Below are 25,400 nucleotides of genomic sequence, written 5' to 3' on the forward strand. Positions count from 1 at the left end.
AAATAAATCTTAAAAAAAAAAAGAGCCAGAGGTGGTTTGTAACATGAAGGAAACGTTAGCTACAACAGGGCAGGTGTGCACATGGAACCACAGCAATTGTGACAGCACGCACAAGACCTGCACAAGACCTGTCCAACAAAATCTCATCAGAGGTGGGGAGGAGCTACTGGTATTTGATTGCTGCAGGGAGAGGGTGTCTTCAGTGGTGTGACCCCTGAGAGGGTGAACACAGTCGAAGTAAAGCAACCCGCAGTGGACTTGATAGAGGGGGGAAATCTCTAAGCTAGATGGGAAGAAATGGACAGTGTAAAACACGGTAAAGGGAGGAACTAGGGAGGGGGAAATAAATATGCTCAAAATACATTGTAGAAAATTCTCAATTAATAAAACTATTATTGCAGGGGCTGGAGAGATGGCTCAGGGGTTAAGAGCGCTGACTGCTCTTTCAAAGGTCCTGACTTCAAATCCCAGCAGCCACATGGTGGCTCACAACCATCCATAATGAGATCTGACTCCCTCTTCTGGGTGTCTGAAGACAGCTACAGTGGACTATTGCAAAAGTAAAGATGTTCCATACCACACAGAAAAGGCTTTCACTTGTCTACATCCATTGATTAGAAGGGCAATATGCAGGTCCCACGTGAGACCATAGCCCTGATTCAAGGAAAGCACCAGGCCCTGAGCACTGAGCCGCCACCACCCTTCCTGTAGCAGACAAGGTCCCATCCCTAGCGGAGGACTCTATTGGCATCTGATTGCTCGTAAACTATGTTTCTGTCTGTCTGTCCAGTTCTGAGAGGCCCTGACTTCACAGATTTCTTTTCTTCTAAGATTTATTATTCTCACATGTGTTTATCAGTCTGTGTGTGTGTGCACCATGTGTGGGGAGGCCAGAAGTGGCTGTCAGTCCCCTGGAACTGCACAATAACAGCGCCATGTACAGGTTCCATCCCATGGAGTGGGCCTCGAAGCCAATCAGAATGTGATTGTGCCACTGTGGCACCAGTGAGCCTATCTTGTTGGGTTACTCAGTGTAGTTAGCAGGATTCACAGCCAAGATTAAGGAGTCAGCCAGTTTCTTTAAAATGAGCCAAATGGCTGACCACTTCAGAGAATGAAATTCCAGTTTTAACACAAAAATTATAATGGAAACTTGAATCAGAAGGTTTCCATTTGCACCATGAGTTCCTGAGGACAGCAGTAGCAATCATGAATGGGATGTTTAGCTTTCATGGAATCAAACTTGTCAACGTTCAGAAGGTCCAGGAACTCAAACTATGTCCCAAATGGCTGATAAAGCTTACAACTGCAGGCCTACAACTGTCCATGCCTTCCCAATGCACAGTGTAGCCAACTTTTAAGAAGCCATTATGGGGCTGCAGAGATGGCTTATTGACAGTGTGCCGGTGTCTCTTGCCCACCCACACACATGGCACATACTCACAAAGACAGATACACAAAAGTGACAATAAAGTCTTTATAAAAAAAAAAAAGAAAGAAAAAAAAGAAACAAATATGGAAGCAGGGCTCTTCAGAACAGAGGTGGCTGAGGCAGGAGGATCAATAGTTCCAGGGCATAATCAAGACAGTGTTTCAAACATACACAAACAGTGTATGCATTGACTGGAACTCCAGTACAGGGAGGTGCAAAGGCAGTATCTAATCCTGTCTCAATCAAAAAGGACCCAACACACACATACCACCCCACAGCAGCCCCTTGGGAGGGGCAGGGCTGGTTTTGGGCAGAGCATCGCAAGACAGAAGTCACTATAGCTTAGTACCCCTCATCCAACTGGCTAGGGACATACACCTTGAAAGGGAAGGGGTTGGGCAGGGCAGGACAGAAATTACTATAGCTTGGATCCCCTTTATCCAACCAGCTTGGGAGCAGAAGTATTTCCAGTTTCCAAACATCTGTGGCTACGTGAGGAACCATCTTGGGGATGGGACCCAAGTCTAAATGCAACATTCGTATTCAATACTTCTGATCAGATGAATTTTGCCTGCACCCTATCACAAGGTCACGTGTGCAATTCTCTCAGTAGAGCTGGAATGTGAGGTCTGAGTTGATAGTTGCAGGTTCTGGTCTCCACATCAGCAATACATCCTCGGCAGTGTGCACAGGCCATGGACTGTATGAGGCAGAGCAAGAATGCACCCACCCACCTACCCACCCCCACCCAGCCATCCCCACACAAAAGCTACACAGTAACTCACATTACATGTTTCTTTTAAAAAATGTCTTTCATATAATGTTTATAATTAGTATATATTTGGCATGTTGCCTCTTAAATACATCCTTTTCACATGGTTTTGTTTTTGTTTTTCTAGACAGGGTTTCTCTGTGTAGCCCTGTCTGTTTGGGAACTAGTTCTGTAGACTGGGCTGGCTTCAAACTCAGAGATCTGCCTGCCTCTGCCTCCTGAGACGTAGGAATAAATGCAGGCACCACCACACTTACTTTGGTTTGGTTTGTTTGTTTTAAGTCAAGGTTTCACGATGACTTCAATTTTGAGGTCTTCCTGCCTCAGCCTCTCAAGTCCCCGGATCATGGATAAGTGCCTCTACGCCAGGTATGTGAGGGGCTGGGGACCCAGGCTGGGCAGGCACTCTATAAACCGTTTATCTATAAAACTCTACATACGCAACCACCTGAAATCCCTAGGTTTCATGCTAGCACAAGCACTGAAGAAAAGGTCTTTGGAATCCTTAGTAACAGAGCCTCTGCTCCATTTGAGCCATGGTCTGATTCTGTCTTTATGTGAATATGAATTGTCATCTAGACTTTTTCTCAAAACATTAAGGACACAGGCTGGATATGGGGATACACGCCTTCCAAGAGGCAGGGTGGGAGGCCAGCCAGGGAGATACGAGACCCTATCTCAAAAACCAAATAACAAGAATCACCTGAGGTATCTCTGAGGGAGGCTGGAAGGTGCAGATTCTGGCCCGCAAATCTGACACACGTGGTAGTCTAACAAGAACCCTGGAAACACCCCGCTCTCCCTTGGAGCCCAGTCAGAGGGGACCAGCTGGTCTTCTGTTCTGATGCCTGGGTCCTCCGGTGGAAACCTGATGACTGAGCTGACCCTATTACTCAGTGTGAGGTGCTGGGCTGGGTCTCAGGAAATAAGAGTGTGGCACACTGTACCAGAGCCCCTGGGAGGAAGCCACCACCTAACACTGAAGGTCATGAAGGGCCACCTTGTTAGTCATGGGCAATTACCACAGTCCAGGGGCTTTTGAGCAGTTCGTTCTCACTGTCCTCAGACTGAGCCAGTCACCCTCTGCTGAAGCCAACACAGGATGGGGGAGGGGCCGGGATGCTCAGGGCATCTGCGCCAGCTCTAGATCTGCAGAACCCCGAAGCTAGGGACCAGGCACCTATCCTGCCCTTGGTTTCTGAAGTTTGGCAAATCACTATGTCCTCCACGGTTATCTGGTTATTACAGTTTAAACAGCTATTTATTGAGTGCTTAGCTCAAGAGACAGTAAACATTGTTCACTTCAAAATACATAATCGCACCAGGGAAAGTCGCTGAACAAACAGGGGTGCTTCTGCCATCGGAACGGGCAGACAACGCTCCCCACCTGGCAGCAGGCTTCAGGGTCAAAGGGCAGGTCTATCACGTCCTCCTTCCCAGGTCTCAGGACCTCAGGATGGGCCAGGGAAACCGAGGGCTGTAGCCCACATCTCCTAGCAAACTCACCCACTGCCTTCCTTCTCTTGTTGTTTTTTGGGTTTTTAGTTTGTGTTTTTAAAAAAAAAAAAAAAAAAAAAAAAAAAAACCATGGGCTGGGTGGGTGTGTAGCTCAGTCAGTAGAGTACTTGCCCTGCTTTTGTGAGACTAGACCTGGATCCCAATGCAGACCCATAAAGCCCCTGGGAGACAACACTGGCACCCTCCTGCTCTAGTCTGTGGAGCCCCAAGGCCAGGAAAAAAACAGTTCCCATTGCACTCATGAGGCCACAGTCACAACAAAACCAAGCCAGCACTTAGAATTCAAAATACCAACCTTATAAAAGAAATTCAAGTGTGTGGTGGTGGTACCAGCCTTTATTCTCAGCATCTGAGAGGCAGAGGCAGGTCTCAGATCTCTCTGAGTCCCAGAGACTCCTGCACTGCCCTCCCCTCCCCTCCACTCTCTCCTCCCATGGCAGCTCCTTCCCCTCCTATATGTCTGACTCAAATGTTCTCCTAAGAGAGACCATGTCTGTTCCTAGGTGCAAGGACCCTGTCTCGAGACCTGGGCTGGATTAGAACTCACTACTGGGTTACACAGTCACATGTCTGCTGTCCTTTCCATGGTGTTGTTTAGCAAACAACTTTTGACAACATCTGACCAAATGTCTACAAACTCATGTGCAAAAACAAAAGATGCTACTCTCATTCAAACAGGAGGTTAGAGGAGGAAGGCTCCGTCACTGTCCTTCCAACTAAAATCCCCCATCTATAACCCTGAGCCTTTTGTAGGACCTGAGGAAAATGCCAGGGATGGATGGATGGGAGCCCACTACACAGCAGCTCAGGGTCTCCTGGTGGGGTTCACACAGCGTCGTCTTCAGGTCCTGTGCCCCACAGTCGATGTCAGCCACCACCTCACCAGCACCCAGATCACAATGGCATACCCTTCCCACTCTAAATTCCGAATCACAATTAAGAATTTGTGCTGCACAGCACACCTCCACCCGGGACTCTGCAGTCATTCACGCTTGCTACACGTAACAATGAGACCAGTGGGACACTTATTAACCATGGCCGTGATCAACGCAACAGTAAGGAAAATCAGTACGTGACTTGATGTGACAGCTACATATTACTAACTGCCACAGACAAAGGACAATGCGTGGTGCTAATTATTCTGATGCCGGAGGTAATTTCATATGAATGCACTGCAATTCCTTATAATAACAGTAAGGAGAGCTATTACTACTCCCACTTTACAGTGTAGGGAAAGAAACCCAGGGGACTGAGTACAGAGCCAAGCGGGGCCTACACCTAACCTCGGAACCTAGCCATTTTCCCAGCATCACTCCAAATCTGGAACAGCATCTTCTTCCCTATCTCACTTTGGATGTAGTTCACACCCAGAAAGGAGTCACTTTAAAAAGGTGCAGGAGAGGTGTTTGCACATGGAGTCTCTGTGCACAAGCGCCCTGTGTTTTCAGGGAGCTATCAGCCTGACCTCCATGTTTATAGACCTCCCAAAGCATGGCTACTCTTCTCCAGATGCCACGCAGGCTGCAGTGAGACCCAGACAGTCACTGCAGCATCGCCCTCAGTACATGAGACTGCAAAGAAGAGATCCCCAAAGACTGACAGATGGGGACACAGCAGGACAGCACAGGTACTAAGAGAGGTGCTGACCGCCATGATGGACATTAGGACCAGACATGTGTCACTTCTTCAGCTCTCGGGAAAGGAGGCTTCACAGGGCTGAGACTATGATGTGTTCAACAAAAAGGCTATGGGACCAAGTACCACCTCTTAAGAAAACACTGCTAACTTCGGGGCCACACAGAGACCAGAGCGCGTGCCAAGCTACACAATGACAATGCGGCAGCTGGCTACCCCTGGCCTCAACAGCTACTGTTGCCAGGTTGCCAACCACAGCTTGGGCACACACTTGTCGGCAACTGATACTCCTAGAGTAACACCACGGTGGACTGCCCAAGTCAGGGCTCTCAGCCTCCTCACTGTTCAGATTTCAACCACAACACAGTGGCCATCCTATTCACCTACCAGCCCGGTGCAGAGGCCCTGGCACAAGCGCGCGCGCACACACACACACACACACACCATGAAGAGCTGGACGCACAGTTGCAGACAGGCAAGACAACAGCAGGTCTACAGCAGTGTCGAAAGCATGGGTCAGATGGCAGCTGGAGGGAGAACAGAGAACAGAAAGGCACCAAGGATGATGCAGGCGACAAGCCACGAGCCATGAGAGCATCTAGGACTGTGTGTGTCACACCCAAATGTGACAGGCAGGATCACGACAGACAAGACAGATGGGACCCGCCACAGCCCCACAACACAACTCAGGGACCATGCTGGACAGGGCTAAGGACACAGACACTGGACGTACAGAGAGCTAGAGTCGCAGAGACAGCCTATGCTGAGTGAGGTCGGACAGCTGTGACCACACGCCAATGAGCTTCCTGGTGTCTATAACTGGCCCTGCGTTAGACGAGGCAGGGAGTAGACACAGGTGAGTCCCAGGCCCAGCCTTCTTGAAGGCTGCAGTCATTTCAGAGATTAAGGAACCTATGACTGATGTGCTCAAGGCCTGGTTCCTGTCCCCATCAGGAGGGAAAGCGATGACAGGTGGGGACGGGTGGAGCTGCTCTGCCCCTGACATGGCGGCAGGCATGGAAAGGCTTTAGATTTTTCTCCTCTCCTTTTCTGAACATTTTCATTTTTTTTTACAACTAAAAGCCCTTTCCCACTTTTTTCCAAGTTTATAAACAACACAGCCAGCCTCCCGGCATTCCACAGCCTCCCAGGCGCTGCTGCAGCCACACCCATGAATCTATCCATCCCAACCTGGCTTCCCTTCAGGATGGAGGGGATCAGACCTAAGGCCTTTCTCTTCTGTCCTGCCTCCCTCTGTCTCTCAGTGCCCTCAGGCAGAAAGCTGGACCTAGTTTCCCACCCGTGTTTACCTACTCTGTGAGGGCCACTTGTGGTCACCCACGGTGGGGGGTGGGGGGGAGCTTGCATTTTGTATCACGGGGCCAGCAGCAAATACTCAGACCCTAGGACCCAGATCAGGATCCTGGACTCTTGGGGTCCTGCCAATCACTCATCTAGTGTCTAGGCTACAAATTCTACAATGTGTTCTAATGAGATAAGTGCACCTTATCTCTCTTTGGTGTATTACGGAAAAGTATGTAGACTTCACATTTCCCATCAATTTTGATGGCTAATAAAGTCTTACCAAAGAACATCACTTTCTAAACTGGGCCTGGTGGTCCACACCTGTACAGTCCCACAACTCAAAAGACAGAGACATATTCAGTTCAAGGCCATCTTTAGATGAGATTCTGTCTCAACTTCCCTTCCCACTTAGAACAATAACAAAACCCTTTGCTTTCTAAAACTCTGGCAAGCCAGTGAAGCCTGGCATGGCACGGTGGCACATCTGCATGGTGACAGCAGGTAGAGGAAGTGTAGAAAGCTCTCCAGTAAATCACCTCCCATACATGGCAACTGTGAAACCACAGAGCCATAGAAACCTAGACACAAGTGTTCAGAGGAGCATGCGGACCCCAAAGACACCTGGGTGAGCGGAGGGGAAGCCATACCATAGGGCATTGCGTGCTAACAGAAGAGGAAGTTCAGAACTCAGGGTTACTGAGGAATCCCATAAGTTAGGGTTCAAGCCCAACCTGGGTAACCAGTAAGAACCAGCAGAGAAAGGAGATTGGGATTGGGGAGAAAGACAGCAGCAAAGTCCTGATACACACCGAAACAAGAATCTTGAGGACAGACTGCTAAGCAAAACCCCCAGACACAAAACACCATGCATTGATGGCCATATTCATAAGAAAGGCAACTCAGCATCCAATCGGGCTTGGCTTCCAGGGCCTGGCAGGAGTGAGTGGGGTTAGGAGTGGGCATTGGAGTCGGTACACCTAACTAAAGACTGGAGGTGTTACCCATGGGTGAGGGTGTGTCTGAAGATTCACAAAGGACCAGAGGAGGGTGTCCTGTGTCCTGTCACCTTCCTCCTCTGAGTCAGGGCCTCTGCTCTCCGCTCTCCCCAAACCTGGAACTCCTGGGTTTTTCGTTTTGTTTTTTCCAGCTAGGCTGGAAGGCATCAAGTTCCCGCCATCCTCCTGCCTCCCCTCCCCCACACAAGGATCCAGACTCCTCCTGCCTCCCTTCCCCCACTTAAGGATCCAGACTCCTCCCTCTACTTGCTGTGTCGCGAGGACTCTTAGCTACCAGGGCATTCCACAAGCTCTCCAACTGTTCATTTGTAAATGTTTAAAAGACTTTTATTATTTTTAATTATGTGCATGTGTGTGTGTGTGTGTGTGTGTGTGTGTGGCTTGACATCTCAGTGGGTTCTTCTTTCTTCCAGCCTTCTCTTTTAACCCCCAACACTAGGTAGGAGAGAAAGGAGGATAGAAGGGAGAGAGAGAGAATAAGAAATTCTCAAATAAAGTCACGGGTGGGGGGGCATTAATTATTGTTGGACTACTTCCTGCTGATTAGAGGCGTCGAATTCCTTGGAGCAAGTTGGATCTTTGCCTAAGAAATTAGGCTATCTAATTTCTTCTCTTTGCTTACAACTCCGACGAATGGCAACAAACTGCTACCAACATCATTTAGACACCAATGGGTCCCTTTCTATGGGGGACGCTAACATTTATATATCCTCTGAAAAGTCCCCAGAAGTCCAAACATCACACACGTGCAGAAACTCTCTGCAGCTGGCAAAGCCATGTTCCTGCTCGAACATGAGGCAAATCATCGTCACCAGCTGTGGACACTGAAGCAGCCCCATAATCCACACCTGAGACTCCCATATTTCTATGTTTTTAAAAAGAAACCGAAATTCCCATTACATGTGTGTCATTGGAGTGCAGGTGTCTGAGGAGGCAGTGAAGAGGATCCCCAGGAACTGGATCCAGGCTTGTGAGCCTCCCAGTGTGGGCGGGCACTGACAGTGGAGCTCAGCTTCTCTGAGAGCAGTATATGTTCTTAACCACTGAGCCATCCATCTCTCCAGCCCCTTAACTGGTTAAATGTGTTGCTGGCAACTTGGCTATTTTTTTGAAAGGCTGTCGTCATTTTGAAAATAATTCCCTGCTCGGAAGTGTCAATCCTTTTTCTTCTCTTTGTTGTCCATGCAGGCCCACTTGAACCAGATGGGAGCAATACACCACACTGTACTGAGTCCTGCTGGGTCAGACTAGGGTGAGGGCTAGGAAGGACTGGCCACAGGGCGAGTGGGAGCTCCAGGTGTCATCCCAGAGGCCAGGGCTGGAGCACTAGGAAGTGACAGCGGCCACCTGCCAGGTTCTGAGGTCTGTGCATCGGATGGATGACTTGGCAAGATTCTTAACACATGTCATTCCGCAACATGTACTGAAAACACCTTGCACAGAAAAATTGTGCAAGAATAAAACAAAAACCACATTTGAAATAAATATTCTTTAGAGTAAGAATATGGTACCCACAGGGCTGGTCTTGCACGCCCTGGGATGGGCATCTCTCCACCCTCCCTGTGGCAGATGATAAGTGCCCTGCCCTCTCTTGAGAAGTGAGGCCCAGGGCTCAGTCTCCTATGAACACCGAGGCAACTCCTTGCCGCCATCACCGCAGACAACTAGAATCCTCTAGGGAGGGGTGACCCAACAGAATGAAATTCAACTCTCTCCAGAGGCCAATCTAGTTCTGCATTTGCTTGACGCCATGCACACACATGCACCACCACATGCACCTCAGCATCTCCTCCATTTTATTTCACAGTGCTGTTTTTTTCAACCCCTGCCCCCAACTACACCATCCCGGGAGACCAGGCTCCCCAGCCAGGACTCCCAAAACCTGTGGATCATTCCCCAGATCACATCCCCACCTAGGACAACTATTACTGTCCTGGTCATCACATCACAAAAGGAGCCTCTTTTGTCTAGCTGTTCCCAAGCCTTGTGGCTTCGGGTGCTTAAAAATGCGCAGCACGGTTGCCATGGCGTTTCTGCAGCTTGACCCTAATGCTCAAGGACGGCAGACACCCCGGTTAGACAACGGCGGTCCGAGGTTACACCTTCAAGCTTCTCAGAAAAGAGGGGCAGGTGAGCAGACAGACAAGCAGGTAAACTTAACTGTTTGGGTGACTCAGTTTATCCTTCATCTTCTACACTGTGTGGAAGGCAGGGACGAGACTCTTAGGCGCACCCAACCCCGGCTTCTGGCCCAGCCCCACTCTAGGCAGCAGCGGTCTTGGGAGCTTGGAGCTCTTATCTACCTTCCCAGAGCTCCTGCTCACAGCACCTGGGAGTACCGTGCACCTTGCAACAGAAATCACCTGGGTGTGTCCTGGGTCTTCAGGGTGCAGGTAGAGAGGACTGAGTGCCAGCTATGGGGGGCCCAAAGCCTTACCCACATCATCCGGCTTTTCCAAGCTCCTATCCAGCATGTGCCCCAAAGCCTGCAGATCACTCCACCTTATTCTACCACTGGCAGCAATGCAAATGAGGGGCCGGGCGTGGTTGCGCACGCCTGTAATCCCAGCACTTGGGAGGCAGAGGCAGGTGGATTTCTGAGTTGGAGGCCAGCCTGATCTACAGAGTGAGTTCCAGGACAGCCAGAGCTACACAGAGAAACCGTCTCGAAAAACCAAAAAAAAAAAAAAAAATAAATAAATAAATAAATAAATAAATAAAAAAGCAAGTTAGGACACCATGAAATCTAGCCTCTCTTCCTGCCATGGCCAGGAAATTACTGTTTCCTGACAGTCGTCAGGATGAAGGGACAGCCAAACACAATGCCTGTCTAGTTGGACCATGTGCTGGATGCACCCTCAGACTTCATGAAGTACACAGACCATAGTCCCTGAGACTAGGACGATGTGGCACTGGCTCAACTCCTTTCACTGCTGTAGCGGTTTGAGTGAGAAATGTCCCTAGCTGTGGCCTCGTTGGAGGAAGCACATCACTCTAGGGTTTGGGTTTTAAGAGTGGAAAGGTTGCTGTTCCCATTCTGCTCTGCTCCATGCTTGTAAATGTTTGGAAATGCGAGCCCTGGGTTTCCTGTTCCTGGTGCTGTGCCTGCCCACCATTAAGGACTCTGACTCCCTGGAACCATAATCCCCAAATAAACCCACTTCTCTAAGTTGCCTTGGTCATGGTGCTTAATGACAATAAAAGAGAAGGAACTAATGCAGCCACACCCATCACCACCTCCTCAGGCTGGGAGAGTGGTCCCCAGGCGAGCCCCAGGAGATTGTCTCCTCCCCCACAAGTTCTGTCAGTCCTCCCACAACTGTAAAAAAAAAGGTCCATGCAGGCCTAGAGAGATCAATCAGTGGTTAAGAGCACTGAGTGCTCTTACAGAGGACCAGGGTTCAATTACCAGCACCCACATGGCAGATCACAGCTATCAGAATTCTACCTGATACCCTCACACAGATATACATGCAAGCAAAACACCTATGCATGTGAAATTAAAAGAAAAATAGGATAAAAGATAAAATTTAAATGAAAAAAGTGGGAGCCATGGGTCACTCCACTCAAAATGGGTCTTGAACAACCAAACACCTACAATTTTCTTTTCATTCCCATCCCAGTATGGCTACCAGTTCCTGCCCAAACACACATGACCCCCAGTGCCCTAGCTCTTGGGTAGCAGTTTCCACCCAGGCCTCCTCCTCCCCAACTTTCTGACCCCCACAGATGCTAACCTGGCCTTCCATGGTCCCATAGTTTTGCGCCCTAGGCCCCAATTCCTTCCTTTCTCCCTCCCTCCCCCCCCATCTCTCTCAACAATTGGCACCATTCAGCTGCCTAAACCCCAAGTCAACTCCTCACTTCCTCGCTTCTCGAGATAACCCAAGCTGCCCTGGCCACTTGCTCTCCAGTGGCCCATTCAAGATGCTTCTTCCTTGGGCTTGGCTTCAAGCGAGCTCCTTGCGAGTCAGGACCAGAAGAACAAGGAGCCAACACCTGTGCAGACACACAATGGAACACGGGGAGGCAGACACTTTCTCATGCTCTTTGCATCGCTTCCGTAAGATTCTACTCAGTCTTAAACATGGCTGAGGGCTGCCTGCCTGGAACTCCCATCTGTACTGGCACACCAACTACAGAATGGCACCTGCAGGCAGTGATGTGGTCCTAGCTCTGCGGGCTGCAACCCTGGCTGGCTGCCTTGGGTAACCACCAATCCTGACAGAATGCTCTCAAGATGGCTGGGGACACATACATATGACTCCCCTTCCGCCTGCGCCACAGGGGAAGGGAAAGAATCCAGGTCACAAAGTCCAGAGGGCATGAGCAACCTGGGCGACACCTCACAGGCTCCACACATGGAACTGAGACCCACACAGATGACCAGCTCACCACGCATGCCTAAGAGGACAGAGCTGAAATAGATAAACACGCTCATCTGTCCCCTGGTTCGGTCGGCTGAGACTGTGGGAAGACCAAGAATGGAATTCCACAATGCTGGTCCAGGGCCCAAGAGTCAAAGGCTCCTTGTTCCTGGCAGACAGCATCTCAGGGACACCATGTGTGGTGCGCCTTCATGCAGTAGGACGACTCCAGGTGAAGCAAACGTAGCGATCGGGCCTGTCGTTCCTGAGCTCCACGCCTGGTTTGGGGTGGCCCTCTGCATCTGCCTGCAGTCCCAGTACCTCACTTGACGGGAGAAAGCTCCCAGTTTAGATGAAGAACCCTGCTCAGCTCTACTGAGAAAACAGATAGCTGGGGGGTGGTGGCCACGCCTTTAATCCCAGCACTTGGGAGGCAGAGGCAGGAGGATTTCTGAGTTTGAGGCCAGCCTGGTCTACACAGTGAATTCCAGGACAGCCAGGTCTACACAGAGAAACCCTGTCTCAAATAACCAAAAAAAAAAAAAAACAAAAACCAAAAAAGGAACAGATAGGAGATCCCAGTGTGTGGGCTCAAAGAGCAAGGGGACCAGGGTTTGCCCTTAAAAGTGAAAAGGGAAATTGGTTGTAGCTTGAGACTACGTTACCAGAGCAAGAGCTTCACTTTAACCATCCAAAATGAAAGGATGACTCAAAGCCGAAGGCTGGGTCTGGGCCAGCCTCGCCTCACTGCCCTGAGGTAGTGTGCTGCTGCGGCAAAGCTGCAGGGTACACACAGTTGCTGTAGATAAAGGGAGAGACCACAAAAGACAGACCAGGGCTCCTCACCTCACACCTGAGCCCAAAACTAGGGAAGGAAAAAAAATCCACCTTGGGCAACATCATCATCCTGGCCTCGACTTTCTTTGTGTTGACTGAGGTGTGTGGAAAGTGTAGAAACAGGCCATGCTGGGATAGGCTCCAGGGCTGGAGAGAGAGATGGCTCAGCAGTTAAGAGAACCAGCTGCTCTTCCAGAGCTCCTGAGTTCAATTCCCAGCAACCACATGGTGGCTCACAACCATCTGTAATGGGATCTGACGCCCTCTTCTGGTGCGTCTGAAGACAGTGAAAGTGTACTCATATACATAAAAAATAAAAATTTATAATAAAATGGGGAACTGGGCGTGTGCCAGCCTGGTCTACAGAGTGAGTTCCAGGACAGCCAGGACTATACAGAGAAACCCTGTCTCGAAAAAGAACCAAAAAAAAGTGGGGGGGTGGGGGAGGCCGGAGAGATGACTCAGTGTTTAAGAGCACTGACTGCTCTTCCGTATAGGTTCTGAGTTCAAATCCCAGCAATCACGTGGTGGTCCACACCATCTGTAATAGGATCCGATGTCCTCTTCTAGTGTGTCTGAAGAGACAGTGTATTCACATAAAATAAATATTTTTTTAACGAAAGAAAAGAAATAGGCTCCTGCAGCAACTATGAATTTTACATTCAAAATGACCTGTGCAAAACAAAAAACAAACAAAAACAAACAAAACACCCTCAGGACAAGGGAGTCAGAATGAGCAGGTGGGTCTCCATCAGCCCCTCCCAGAACAGGCGAGCAGGCAGCAGGACTCCGAAGGCCAGGCAGATAGGAAAGCTGGTCTGAGGGCACACATCGGCTCTCCCCACGGGAACAGAAGCAAGCTGAGAGCCCGCCCAGGCTGTATAATAAGATGCTCTTTCCACAAAAACAAAACCAGGAAAGATTTAGAAGACAGGAGAGCAAATGCACGTGTTCTACTAACTTCATATCCTAACATCAATTTTAGGGGCTGGACAGGTGGATCCACAGTTAAGAGCACTGGCTGCTCTTACAGGGAGGGGCCAGGTGTTGGGGTTTTGTCTAAGCTCCACCCCACACCTACCTGGCAATAGCCAGGTATGCCCCGCCCCAGAGATCTGGCCCACTATAAGAGGGGCTACTTGCCCCTCCTCTCTTTTTTTGCTCACCGCTCTCCCACATACTCTCACCTCTCTGCCCCTGGGGCTCTTCCCCCCCTCCACGTGGTCATGGCCGGTCTCCTCTCTCTCTCTCTCTCTCTCTCTCTCTCTCTCTCTCTCTCTCTCTCTCTCACTAACTCCCATCCCCTATTCTGAATAAACTCTATTCTATACCATGTCTTTGTGTGTGTGGTCCCTCAGGGGCAGAGGTGCCCAGGCAAGGGCCCGCCTGGACACCTTCCCCCACGCAGCCTAGCCACACTCACCTAACCCCTATACCCCCCACCTTTAAGCCTCATCATCCTGCTGACTCCTTCATCCTAGTAACCCTGACTCCTTCACCAGGGTCAATCCCCAGCACCCACATGGAAACTCACCTGCCTGGGACTCCACTTCCAGAAGACTCCATGCCCTCTTCTGGCCTTTGGGGCAATGTACACATGAGGTACATACATATATACATACATACAAACACCAGCATACATATAAATACACATAAATCTACAAAGCAAGCCAATTGCAACCATGTTTCTGAAGCCAAAGGCAGTGGGCGGTGCTCATTCTGAACCTTCATAACGCGAGTGACAGCCCATCACAGTGACCTGTAATCCCAATCGGGAAGCAGGGACAGGAAGAGGAGTTTGAGACCAGCCTGGGCTACACAACCCACATTGTCTCAGAAAAGGGAGGGAGGGGGCAATTCCCTCACACAGTGCACGCAAGCACGACGACGACGACGAAATGACAGGTCTGGAATGTGTTTTAGGACCCAAATGGACAGCTGAACAAGGTGGGAACACTGACAGCTGCAGGAGAAGCAAAATCCTTTGACACCTTGCTTTCATGTTTGTAAAATTACCTCATGGTAGATTTTAAAAAAATCGTGGGATACAGTTCCTACAATAGCAATTCATAAAATTAAAAGAAGGGAAAAAAAGAAACATTTTTATCTATCATGCTGGCAGCCCCAGCCTCTTCACTTGTAAAGAATAAACCCAATGGTGTTGACAGAGAAAGTCAAAAGTTACAAAATGTTGCTTCTTAAGAATGTGTAAACCAAAGCTTTTACATCTTTTCTCCTGAACACTTATTTAAATTCCTCCACAAGCTACTGGGGGGCAGGGGTGGGAGGGTGGGGGGGTGAGATTTCCCACAAGTGCGGGGCCACCCGGCTGTGCCCTCCAGCTGTTGGCGGAGATTTCCCTGCGGCACACAGGCCGCCAGGCTGCAGTGGACCCACAGACAAAACTGTGACCTGGGGCGAGCGGGGGAGGGGGAGGGCTAACTGCTCCCATTGGAGACCACAGGGATGATCAAAGACTCAGTCCTGATTGGCAACTCGCAACCGGGTTTCCACTGTCACAGAGGTTATTTTGTAGCAAATACCCCTGGGCTATATAATGCAGGAGCCTCTCCTAGCAGGAAGTAAAGCTCCACCCAGACAGTTTAAGATCCTTGGGTGGGGGGACCCCACCTAGAACCCACTATCTAGGAAGATTGGGGGGAGGGGTAGAGAATTTTACCTTCTCTAAATCACTAACCATTCCCAATAGCACAGGAAGGGAAAAAAAATCCTGCGAGGTTCTGAACCTTGGCCCCCCGCCGTGCAACCTCGCACACGTAACACCATTGTCACAGACACAATGAGAACCCACTGTGAATTCTATTTTTAAAGTTAATTTACTAAGTATTTACCCCCATCAAGCTCAGAAACAGCAAAACTCTCTAACTTTCCTATAATTCAGATCCAATGGCCTTCCATTCTCCTAAACTTGAAAATATGATGGCGTCTCTTTGAAGAGATGGGAGGGGGTGTTTCCTTGTAAACAGAATTAAAAGCCTTGGTATGTGCAATAAAATGGAGCTGCGCTCCAGCTTCACGATTACAGACACTGGTCCACCTGAAACTTGGGATCCTTCCCAGCCTGCCATTAGCCAAGAATTACCCTACAGGCTCTCTTTTCTCACCCAAGGCTTTCTTGGTTAGAGGGGACTGTCTATCCCTTAGGCCACAATGCGGAGGCCCACGCAGCAGCAGCCATCTTCAAAGCTGCCAGTGACCAAAACGAACCGGTTGATCCAGAAGGCTACGGCATTCTTTTTCAAAAGACAACAAAGATCCCCTTGCAGAACACACAGTAGGCTCTTACTTCCACCCGATCTGGGAACCTACTGGTCTAATCCACACCAAACAAGTGCTCCCAACAGCGGGTCAAGGTCAAACGGACTGGGACCCACTTCTAGACGGCTGCTCAAACAGGTTGCCCTAATGCTCGCTGGCTCCCGGATGTTAAAGGTCTGGCTCTTAAACCTCTCTGAGCCTCCACTGCCTGTCTTTAGAAAGACCCACTATGGTAAGCTGAAAGATGAACACGCAAAAATAGAGAAAGGCTAGCCTCGTCCCCAAGGAAGTCACTAAAATCTGACACTCTGGAAAAACGTACAAATTCGGAGCTAAGGAAGGTTTTCTGGGTTCTTCCACAGCGCTGAGCTGGGGAGGGCGTTGGGGGTGGGGTGGGGGGGGGATTCCCAATCTGGCAGGAGGCTGCCCTGGCCATTTCGCAGGGACCTCCAGACCCCAACATCTATCCCTAGGACCCGGGCACCTCCCAAACGCAAGGTTAAAAGCGTCTTCAAATTGCTGGGAAGCCCTTTAGCGCATTTAGAAGTTGGTCAGTGGGCATTCGAGGAGCTCTATGACATCAGGAGAGGAGGCGCACTAGGCTCGGGAGCAGGCACCGTAGGGAACCCGGGAGGCGCTGGGAGGCTTCCAGACCCCACAGTGAAGGAGTCTGGGGAGGCCCCAGGGCCGAACCACTAGGTCAGGTGGGCAGCAGGGAGGGCCCGCGGGCGCCAAGTACAGCCTGGCGGACAAAGGGGGGCAGGCTGAGCCCGAGCAAGCGGCGGGGCAGCCGGGAAATGGAGCCACGTGCCTGGCGGGAGAAGGCGAAAAAGCCTCCCGACACTTGTTTTCTCAACCCCGCGAGTAAACCGCCCTCCGCTCTGCTCGAGAAGCGGGGTGGGAAAATGCGTTCGTGTTTTTAAGTTTTCTGGAACTTTTCCAGAGAAACGGGCAGGCTGGTGGGAAGGGGTGCCACGGCGGCCACCCGCTCCGCTAGCAGCTCGCAGGGCGATCAGCACTTGAATGGGGAGGGCGGCTGCCCGGCGTGGAACTGCGTCCAAAGCGACCGATCGCGGTCCCGGGGCCCCGGGGTTCGGTTCCCGAGCCGTCCAGCTCCTCGCCCCAGGCCCCGCGTGCTGGGCCCCACAGCTCTGCGCTTGGGGGACGGCGGGAGGAGCGCTGCGGGAGGACGGAGACCCGTTGCAGGCCGGGCCCGGGTCCGGGCCCCCACGCACGTCCCGGCGACGCCGCTCGGGTGCACTGGGCCTCCCCGCCCCGAGGCCCTGCCCGGCCGCCCCGAGGCAACGCCGCGGCCCCCAGAGGCCCCGCCGCCCTCGCCTGCCCCGCCCGCCAACCGCCAACCGCCGCGGCACGAGTGCGGGCGCCGCGCGGACTCACCGGGGCCGGCTCCCGAGTACATGGTGGCGGTGCGGAGGGCTGCGGCCGAGGGCCGGCCGCGCGCTCCACGGGCCCCGACGCCGCGAGCCGCCAGGAGCCACCGGCCGCTAGATCCGCCCCGGCGCGGCCGCCTAGCAGAACAGGTTTACCCGACGCTGCCGGGGCGGCGGGCGGAGGCGGCGGGGAGCGGAGGGGGAGGGGAGCGGGAGGAGGGAGGGGAGGAGGAGGGGCGAGAGGGACGACGAGGGAGGGGACGGCGGGGAGGGAAGGAGCGAGGGAGGGAGGAGAGGGCGGGGAGGAGGGAAGGTGGCAGGGAGAAGAGGGGGCGGGGGGAGTCTGGAGGTGGCGCGCGCCGGCGGGATGGGGGGGATCGCGGTGGCGGCCCCCCGCGTGCTTGTCCTGGACGAGGGACCCCCAGAAGCGACCCGGGGCACGCGGACCGAGACCTTTCCTGCGGCCGAGCGAGGCGACGTCTGGTTTCCGGGCGCGGCCAGCCCGGCTCTGCGACCAGAGTCGGAGTCCTCCCGCGCCGAGTGGCAGAGCCTCGGCTGCGTCCCGCCGCGCACCCGCCCCTGCACCTCAGCCTGGCTCTTTAAGTTATTAACGAAACGGCGACGGGAAGCTAGCTCCCCACCCAGAGCTTGAACTTGGACGCGGCCAGAGCCGTGCGTGTGACCACACCGCCACCTCCCGGCGCGGCTCGACAACCTAGATAATCCTAATAAAGCACCAAGGAAGAAGCCCCCAGCAAATGCGAGATTCATTTTTATCAACTGTCAGGGAGCAGATCTAGTCGGGGCTCAGCGCTTTCTGGGCTCAGAGCCCCCAGGTTCTGCTCTGAGGCCTCCCAGACCATCATGTTCGGTGCACATATGTCCTTTCCGCACTTGTTGCTGCCATGTGCGCCCAGTCCTGTCCAGCTGTATCTGGAACCTTTTCTATAGAAGGGGCGGTGTCAGCTCCTGCCTCACCCTGCACGCTTGGCAACGTCTTTAAAGCCGGTGCTGAGGACCCAGGCCAAAGACAAACAGGGTCTTACTGCAGGGACCCCAGCATCGGGGTGGCCTCCTATGTCCTGTGTAGTGCTCCCAGGAGCAACGAAAGCAGCTCTCCTTCCGATAAACATCGAAAGGAGGAGGAAGAGGAAGAAACTAGACACAGTACTGCAGGGTTGCCATCCCAGCTAGTCAGAGGGAGGAGGGTGGCAATCGTAAATCCAGTCTAGGATAAACAGATGAAAGACTTGAGTCCCCCTCTCTCCCGAATGGATTGACACAAATGGGTAATCAATCATACCTAGCCCTTGTAGTTGCCACTACGTTGGTACCTTGGGGATGGAGATAGAATTTGCTAAACTCAGGAGAAAGATCTTTGCTCAGAACCTGCCAGGGTAACACAGAACTAATGGTTGGGGGGTGGGGGAAACGATGTTAGACTTCACTCAGCAGTAGAGCACTAACTGAAGACCTAGGAGACATCGGGTTCCCTTCCAGCACAGGCGCCCTGACCCCAAAGTCATGAGGTCTGTTTGGGGAGCATGGAATAGGTCCGTTGCCAGGCATCAAGAAGCCCTGGGTTCAGTTCTCAACACCACAAAATCTGAGCATGATTACACACACGAGTGTTTCTGAGCACGGGGACGTCTGGATACACTGGGCACGGGGAAGATGGACACCGTGAGCACTCCCTCCAGAGTGGAGTCTGCAGATGGGATCCAGTCAATCCAGTAAGTGCAGCAGTGTGCTTGGCCCCCGAGCCGACAAGCCAGCATCAGCCTGGCAGTGTGATTTCATTATTGTAAGAGTTCTGAAGCATCCAGGTGCGATTCCAGGAGGCTGAGACAGTATAGGAGTCCCTGCCTCTAAGGAAGGGAGCGAGGGAAGGAAAGGTCCCAAACAAGCAAAATTAAAGCAGCCTAGAGATGCTTTTGTAAGTAGCCACCATGCTAAGAACAGCTAAGTAGGAGCTACTGTGTCAAGCTAGCAGGAAGGGCGGTGCGGAGAAGCCCCTTGGGTACCTGTGGTTGCAGCGTACCATTCCAGGAGCCATGTTTCCCTCCGAGGCCCACAGCGCCTGCTTGACAGTGTAACACTAGGACCTGGGGGAAAAGCTGCAGGCTCTGCAGTAGGATGGAGGCTGGGAAACTTTTGTTTCCAGGCAGGATTATCTCAGAAAGGCTGGATTGTGTCTCTGCTGAGACCCAACACCGCCCTCTGCTGGTGGAAGGATGCCATTGCTTCCTGTCTCCTTCCATGCTCAGTGCCCAGTTAAGGCGCGGGCTCACATCCAGCCATTCAGCAGTAGGATTCAGAGTGCCCTTTTCCAGGGTACAGCCATCCTCTCCTGCGCTGATGCACCACCCAAAGATCTGCAGACCCACAGCCCAAGCCAAGGACACCATCTCTCCCTCCGACAATTTCATCCCCAAGCCACCTCTTTCCCCACCCCCTACCTGCAGAACTGGGCGTGCCTTCCTACTGCCGCCTTTCTGGCCAGCAAGCTAGGACTCAATTTACAATGGTGTCATCGCCACTCATGCCTAGAACCTTCTCCACTTCCCAGTCTGGCCTGGCACATAGCCTTGGAGGCCTCAGCCACGCCCAGCTCAATTCCCACTCTTAGGGTGGGGCTCCTAGTACTGTATGTAGCTATAGGCTCAGGCACAGGCTAAGGCAATGAAGCAGGCCAGTCCATAACTTAAAACACTTTGCACTTATGTTGACCAATAATCCACAGGAAAGAGAAAAGAGAGCCCAAGGCATTGCACAAAGCATTCGCCAATGCCGTGGGGCCTAAAAGATTCAACTTTAGGGGTTATTTGTTCCTTCAAGTTGGTGTCATATTTGTGATCTTAGCACTGAGACTAGGCAAGGGGATCAAGAGAAAGACCTCAAAAACAGCTGGGTGTGGTGTGGTGCACGCCTTTAATCCCAGCACTTGAAAGGCAGAGGCAGGTCAGCCTATGTGTGTTTGAAGCCAGCCTGGTCTACACAGTGAGTTCTAAGCTAGCCAAAGTTACACGAGGTCTTTGTTTCAAAATATGTATTATATAGTATTATATTTTTAAAATACATTAGAAAAAAGAAGGAAAATCAATTTAGGAAGTATTGAGTCAAACAGCACTATTGTTTACTGACTGCAATCCTCAATCTTTAGCAAGATTTGAAGAATCCTCCTTGTAGGAGAGAATCGGGAATAGTGCCTTAGCCCATTTCCTGTTGCTGTAACTGAACAGCACAGCCTGAGTTTTTAGAAAGATCCAGAGGTTGGCTTAGCTCAGGGTTGTGGGACATAGTCTCAGAATCTGCTCAGCATGCAAAGAACCCAGCCCTGGGCTATAATAGACAATGTGCAACCTGTCCCCAACAACCTGTCCACAGAGTCCTCTAGTCCTCAGGGCCACACTAGAACTTTCTGTGGCCCCGTCCAGCTTTCATATGCTAATATTCTTGGCATAAAAGTGGTGGCACACGCCTTTAATCCCAGCATTCTGGATGCAGAGACAGGAGGATATCAGAAGCCAGAGTGAGTTCCAGGACCTCTAGGGCTACACAGAGAAACTATGTCAGAAGTGTTGCTTGTAGCTGGCTGTGGCGGCACACTTAATTCCAACACTCTGAGTTCTGCCAGCCTAGTCTTTACAATAAGTCCCTGAGCTGCATAATAGAGACCCCGTCTCAAAGAAAGGAAAGAAATCAGAGTAGCAAAGTCACAGAGTAGAAGATGTTTGCACAACTGTAGAGATGTGATACCCAACAATATATGCTTTGTATGTATATAATATCTATCTCCAATGATAGAGAATCCATCCAGAATATATGAAGGTCTAAAAAGAAGAAATAAAAGTAACAACACAACAGGCGAACTGGCAAAAGACTCAAGACACTTCGGAGAAGTCAATAGATTTGTGGAGAGAGTGCTGGGCGCACAGGCACTGCTGCCTGCTGGTCCTGAAGTAGGGAGAGGTGATTGTGTGATGTTAAAACCTTGGCCTTGAGCACCTCCTTCTCCCTCCAGCCCACAATACATCACTGTGTCACTGTAACCTAGGCTACCACCCCTGTCTCTCCCCTCCCCTGTAATTCCTCCTAAAATAAGCTACACCCAAGAGTCTCCTCCTAACAAGGTTCCACACTTTCTCAAAGAGATTTGTGTCTTGCTGCTGTAGGAGTCAAGTTGAACTCTGATATAGCTACCCACCACACACTTCAGCTGTGGGTTGGACCATCCTGCCCTTTTTGTATGTTAGGGAAAGCTAACGCACCTGTAGCAAGCCTTAACCCCACCAGTCATTACCTTCCCGGGCCAGTCCAGTGCAGAGAAAGGACAGGTCACTGTCTTCAGACACACCAGAAGAGGGCATCAGATTCCATTACAGATGGTTGTGAGCCACCATGTAGCTGTTGGGAATTGAACTCAGGACCTCTGGAAGAGCAGAGGGTGCTCTTAACCATTGAGCCATCTCTCCAGCCCCACCACTGGGAGTTCTGATCCTGTATGTTCTGTGTGCCTGAGGCATGGGAATGCTATCAGGGCTGGGAATGCAAAACAGGCCAGTGGAGGGACCTGGAACATAAGTGGACAGACACTATAAGAGGGGCTTCAACCTTGCCCATGTTTTGTCTCCAATCCCTGCCCTTCCCCTGCAGTTCTTATTGAACACCTGGTACTATGGTACTATATAGTACCTGGTACCTGGTACTAACCCTGTGGATTAGTGAGGCAAATGACAGCTTCAGGCCCCTTGACCATGAGCCCTCCAACTCATGCTAAAGTCCTCACCCAAGAGAGGACCATGAGTGCACACCTACAGTCCCATCATGTGGGGCTGAAGCAATGGCAGCAAACAACCTGGGCTACATAGACCCCATCTCGACAGAGACCCAAGAGTGCTACTTTGGTCCTTCAACCCCATGAGGACGCAGAGAGAAGGAGCCACCTGAGACTTTGAGGTAGTTGTCACCAGACACTAGGAGTCCTTCCTTTACTTTTCTTTTGTTTGTTTTTGTTTGAGGCAGGCTTTCTATGTAGCCCCAGCTGTCCTGGAACTACCTCTGTAGACCAGGCTGGCCTTGAAATCAGAGATCCACCTGTCTCTGCCTCCTGGGATTAAAGATGTGTGCCACCATCCACCAGGCTTCCTTTGGTCTTTTGTTTGTTTTGAGACAGGATTTGATGTAGCCCAGATTGGCCTCAAATTCACCAAATAAATAGCTGAGGGTGCCCTTGAACTTCAGATCCTCTTTGTGCCCTCACCAGGCTGCCTTTCCTTTCCTTTCTCTTGGTTGCCTACTGTTCTTTTCCCCATCCCATCCTCCGCCCTTACTGTAGAGCCCAGCCTTCCCTGTAGGTGGGTGTATAAGTGTGTAGCCCCCCTCCCCCCCACTGCTCCACTTTCTGTTGTGTTCACCATGGTGTGGCATTATGTTACAGTATGCACTATGGATTGAGGCACTTTAACTGGGCTCTGCGAATGAGAAGGGAAGGGCTGGAGTTACGGTTCAGCCGGTAGAGCGCTTTCCTAGCTTGCACAAAAGCCCTGGCTCTATCTTAGCGCCACATGGATCAGGCATGGTGGCCCATGGTTGAAATCTAAGCGCCGAGGAGGCAGAGACACAAGGATCTCTCCAAGTCACAGGCCAGCCAGACTACATCGTGAATTTTTTGGAGGGAAGGGGGTTTTGAGACAGGGTTTCTCTGTGTAGCCCTGGCTGTCCTGAAACTCACTCTGAAGAACAGGCTGGCCTCGAACTCAGAGATTTGCCTGCCTCTGCCTCCCAAGTCCTGAGATTGAAGGCGTGCGCCGCCATGCCTGTCTTACATAGTGAATTCTAATTTGAACCAGTTAGACGGCTTGGCGGGTAAAGAAAGATTCCTGCCATGAAACCTGATGACCCGAGTTCAACCCTAGAACCATAGTGGGAGGAGAGAATGGGCTTTTTCCAAGGTGTCCTCTGACTTCCACACATGAATCATGAAAGGCAGATACATGTGTATTACACAATACACAAAAACTGTAACACAACATATTTGTAAAAGCCAAAAGGGCTGAGGGTAGAGTACTTGCCTAGTAAGTGCTAAGGCCTTGAGTTTAATCCTTAGCACTAAAAAAATGTGTGTGTGTGTGTGTGGTGTATGTGTGTGTCTGTGTCTGTTGGTCTTTCTCTCTCTGTGTGTGTGTGTGTGTGTGTGTGCCTGTGTCTGTGTTCATACACATGTGCATGGGCAAACTGGAATCTCAGACTTTCCTGTAAGGCTCCGAGTACAAGGAAAATAGTTGATATGTGATCAGATATGCATCAGTACACAGCTGGTTAAAAAGATGTTAGATTTGGATGCAAAATAACCCAGTCAGTCACTGGGACAGCTGTTGTGACTGTTAACTTGACTACAAAGATGGCTGGGTCACTCGAAAAGCACAGTCTAAAGGTCAGTGAAAGTGTCTAGATCATCCCCCGAGGTGTGGATGGCTGCGGGGGTGGGGGTGGGGTAGAGGGGATGAGGGGTGGAGGGGTGGGAGGGTGGTGCTGCTGTGCTGGGAGCCTGGGTCACCAGATATGGCCCTGAGGCCTGCATGGTGCCTGTCTGGTTCCTGTCAGTCATGAAGGTGAAGACCCTTCACTAACGCATCTGCACACCTGCCACGGAGCCAAGCGGCCCTGGACCAAACACTCCAAAATCATGAGTCAAAAGAAATCTCTTGGGACTGAGAGCACCGAGCACCGGCTGCTCTTCCAGGGGCCCTGAGTTCAATTCCCAGCAACCACATGGTGGATCACAGCCATCTAGAGTGGGATCTGACGACCTCTTCTGGCCTGCAGGTGCTCATGCAGATACAGCACTCGTATACATAAAAAAATAAATCTAAAAAACAAAAAGAACAATCTCTCCCTCCTAGGGGGCTTCTGTCAGGAATGTGGTCACCTTGGGATAAGGCTAACTGTTACTGTCACAGAAAATACAATTTGAATGGAAATTTATTCCTTCTCTTTTTTTCCCCTCCTTCCTTCCTTTCTCTCTTTCTTCTCCAGTGCTGGAAATTACAACCAGAGAGTGCCCAGGGACATACTAAATTAACGCTTTACCCCGAGTCCAGTCCTCTAGGGAACATTTTTCTTTTCTTTTCTTTTTTCTTTCTCTGGCTTTTCGAGACAGGGTTTCTCTGTGTAGTCCTGGAACTCACTCTGTAGACCAGGCTGGCCTCAAACTCAGAAATATGCCGACCTCTGCCTCCCAAGTGCTGGGACTAAAGGCGTGCGCCACCACTGCCCAGCTGAGGTGACATAACATATTTCAAAGAGAAAACAGAGGCCTTTCTTTATCCTCTTTATCCGTGACTTGAAGAACCCCGGGAAGGGCTGCTGACAGCTGCTGGGAGGAGGGGGCGGGGTCTGTGATTATTCTCATTGTTATTGTTCATTGTTCATTTTTCCTACATCAGCACCAAAGGAGCTATGGGCCCCAAATGGCAGGTGGTGTCAGAAGGAGGTTATAGCAATGTGATTCAGTTCCCTGAGTCCTTCTAGCCTAAGACCAGAACCCCAGGCAGCCTGCTCCCTAAGGCTGCAGACACAGACCTAAGCTGCGTCACTGGTGCACTCCCAGGGAGAGGGAAGAGCTGGAAACCAACCTGAGCTGTTTGTTTGAGAGAGAAGGGGCCCAGGAAGTGACTGCCCTGCCTCATAGCCTAGTTCTCTCCACCTGTGTGACTAGGGTAGGCCTGAGGCTGTACTCAGAAGCCCATAGACCTGGCCTCTGCTTGGGTCCCACAAAGGCCACCAAGAGCAGCCTCCGCCTTGTAGCCCTGGGCCCAGTGTGGCCTGAGTTGTTATGGAGCACTG

At 51.2% G+C, this 25,400-nt stretch overlaps 1 protein-coding gene across 6 annotated transcripts in view; it reads right to left on the reverse strand.

Moving 5' to 3' along the window:
• Ago2 (argonaute RISC catalytic component 2) overlaps nt 1-17,761 on the reverse strand; it is an 86,215-nt gene extending 68,454 nt beyond the window's left edge. For all 6 annotated transcript variants that reach the window (XR_007973975.1, XR_007973973.1, XR_007973974.1 and 3 more), the window contains exon 1: nt 17,560-17,761. Coding sequence is in view for 1 of the 6 variants with exons in the window: in XM_052161392.1 (XP_052017352.1) it covers nt 17,560-17,581 (22 nt within the window). In the remaining 5 variants the exon portion in view is untranslated. The remainder of the gene's footprint in view (nt 1-17,559) is intronic.
• Nucleotides 17,762-25,400: the final 7,639 nt, after the last annotated feature.

Source organism: Apodemus sylvaticus, chromosome 17 (assembly GCF_947179515.1).
Source record: "Apodemus sylvaticus chromosome 17, mApoSyl1.1, whole genome shotgun sequence".
Taxonomy (NCBI): domain Eukaryota; kingdom Metazoa; phylum Chordata; class Mammalia; order Rodentia; family Muridae; genus Apodemus; species Apodemus sylvaticus.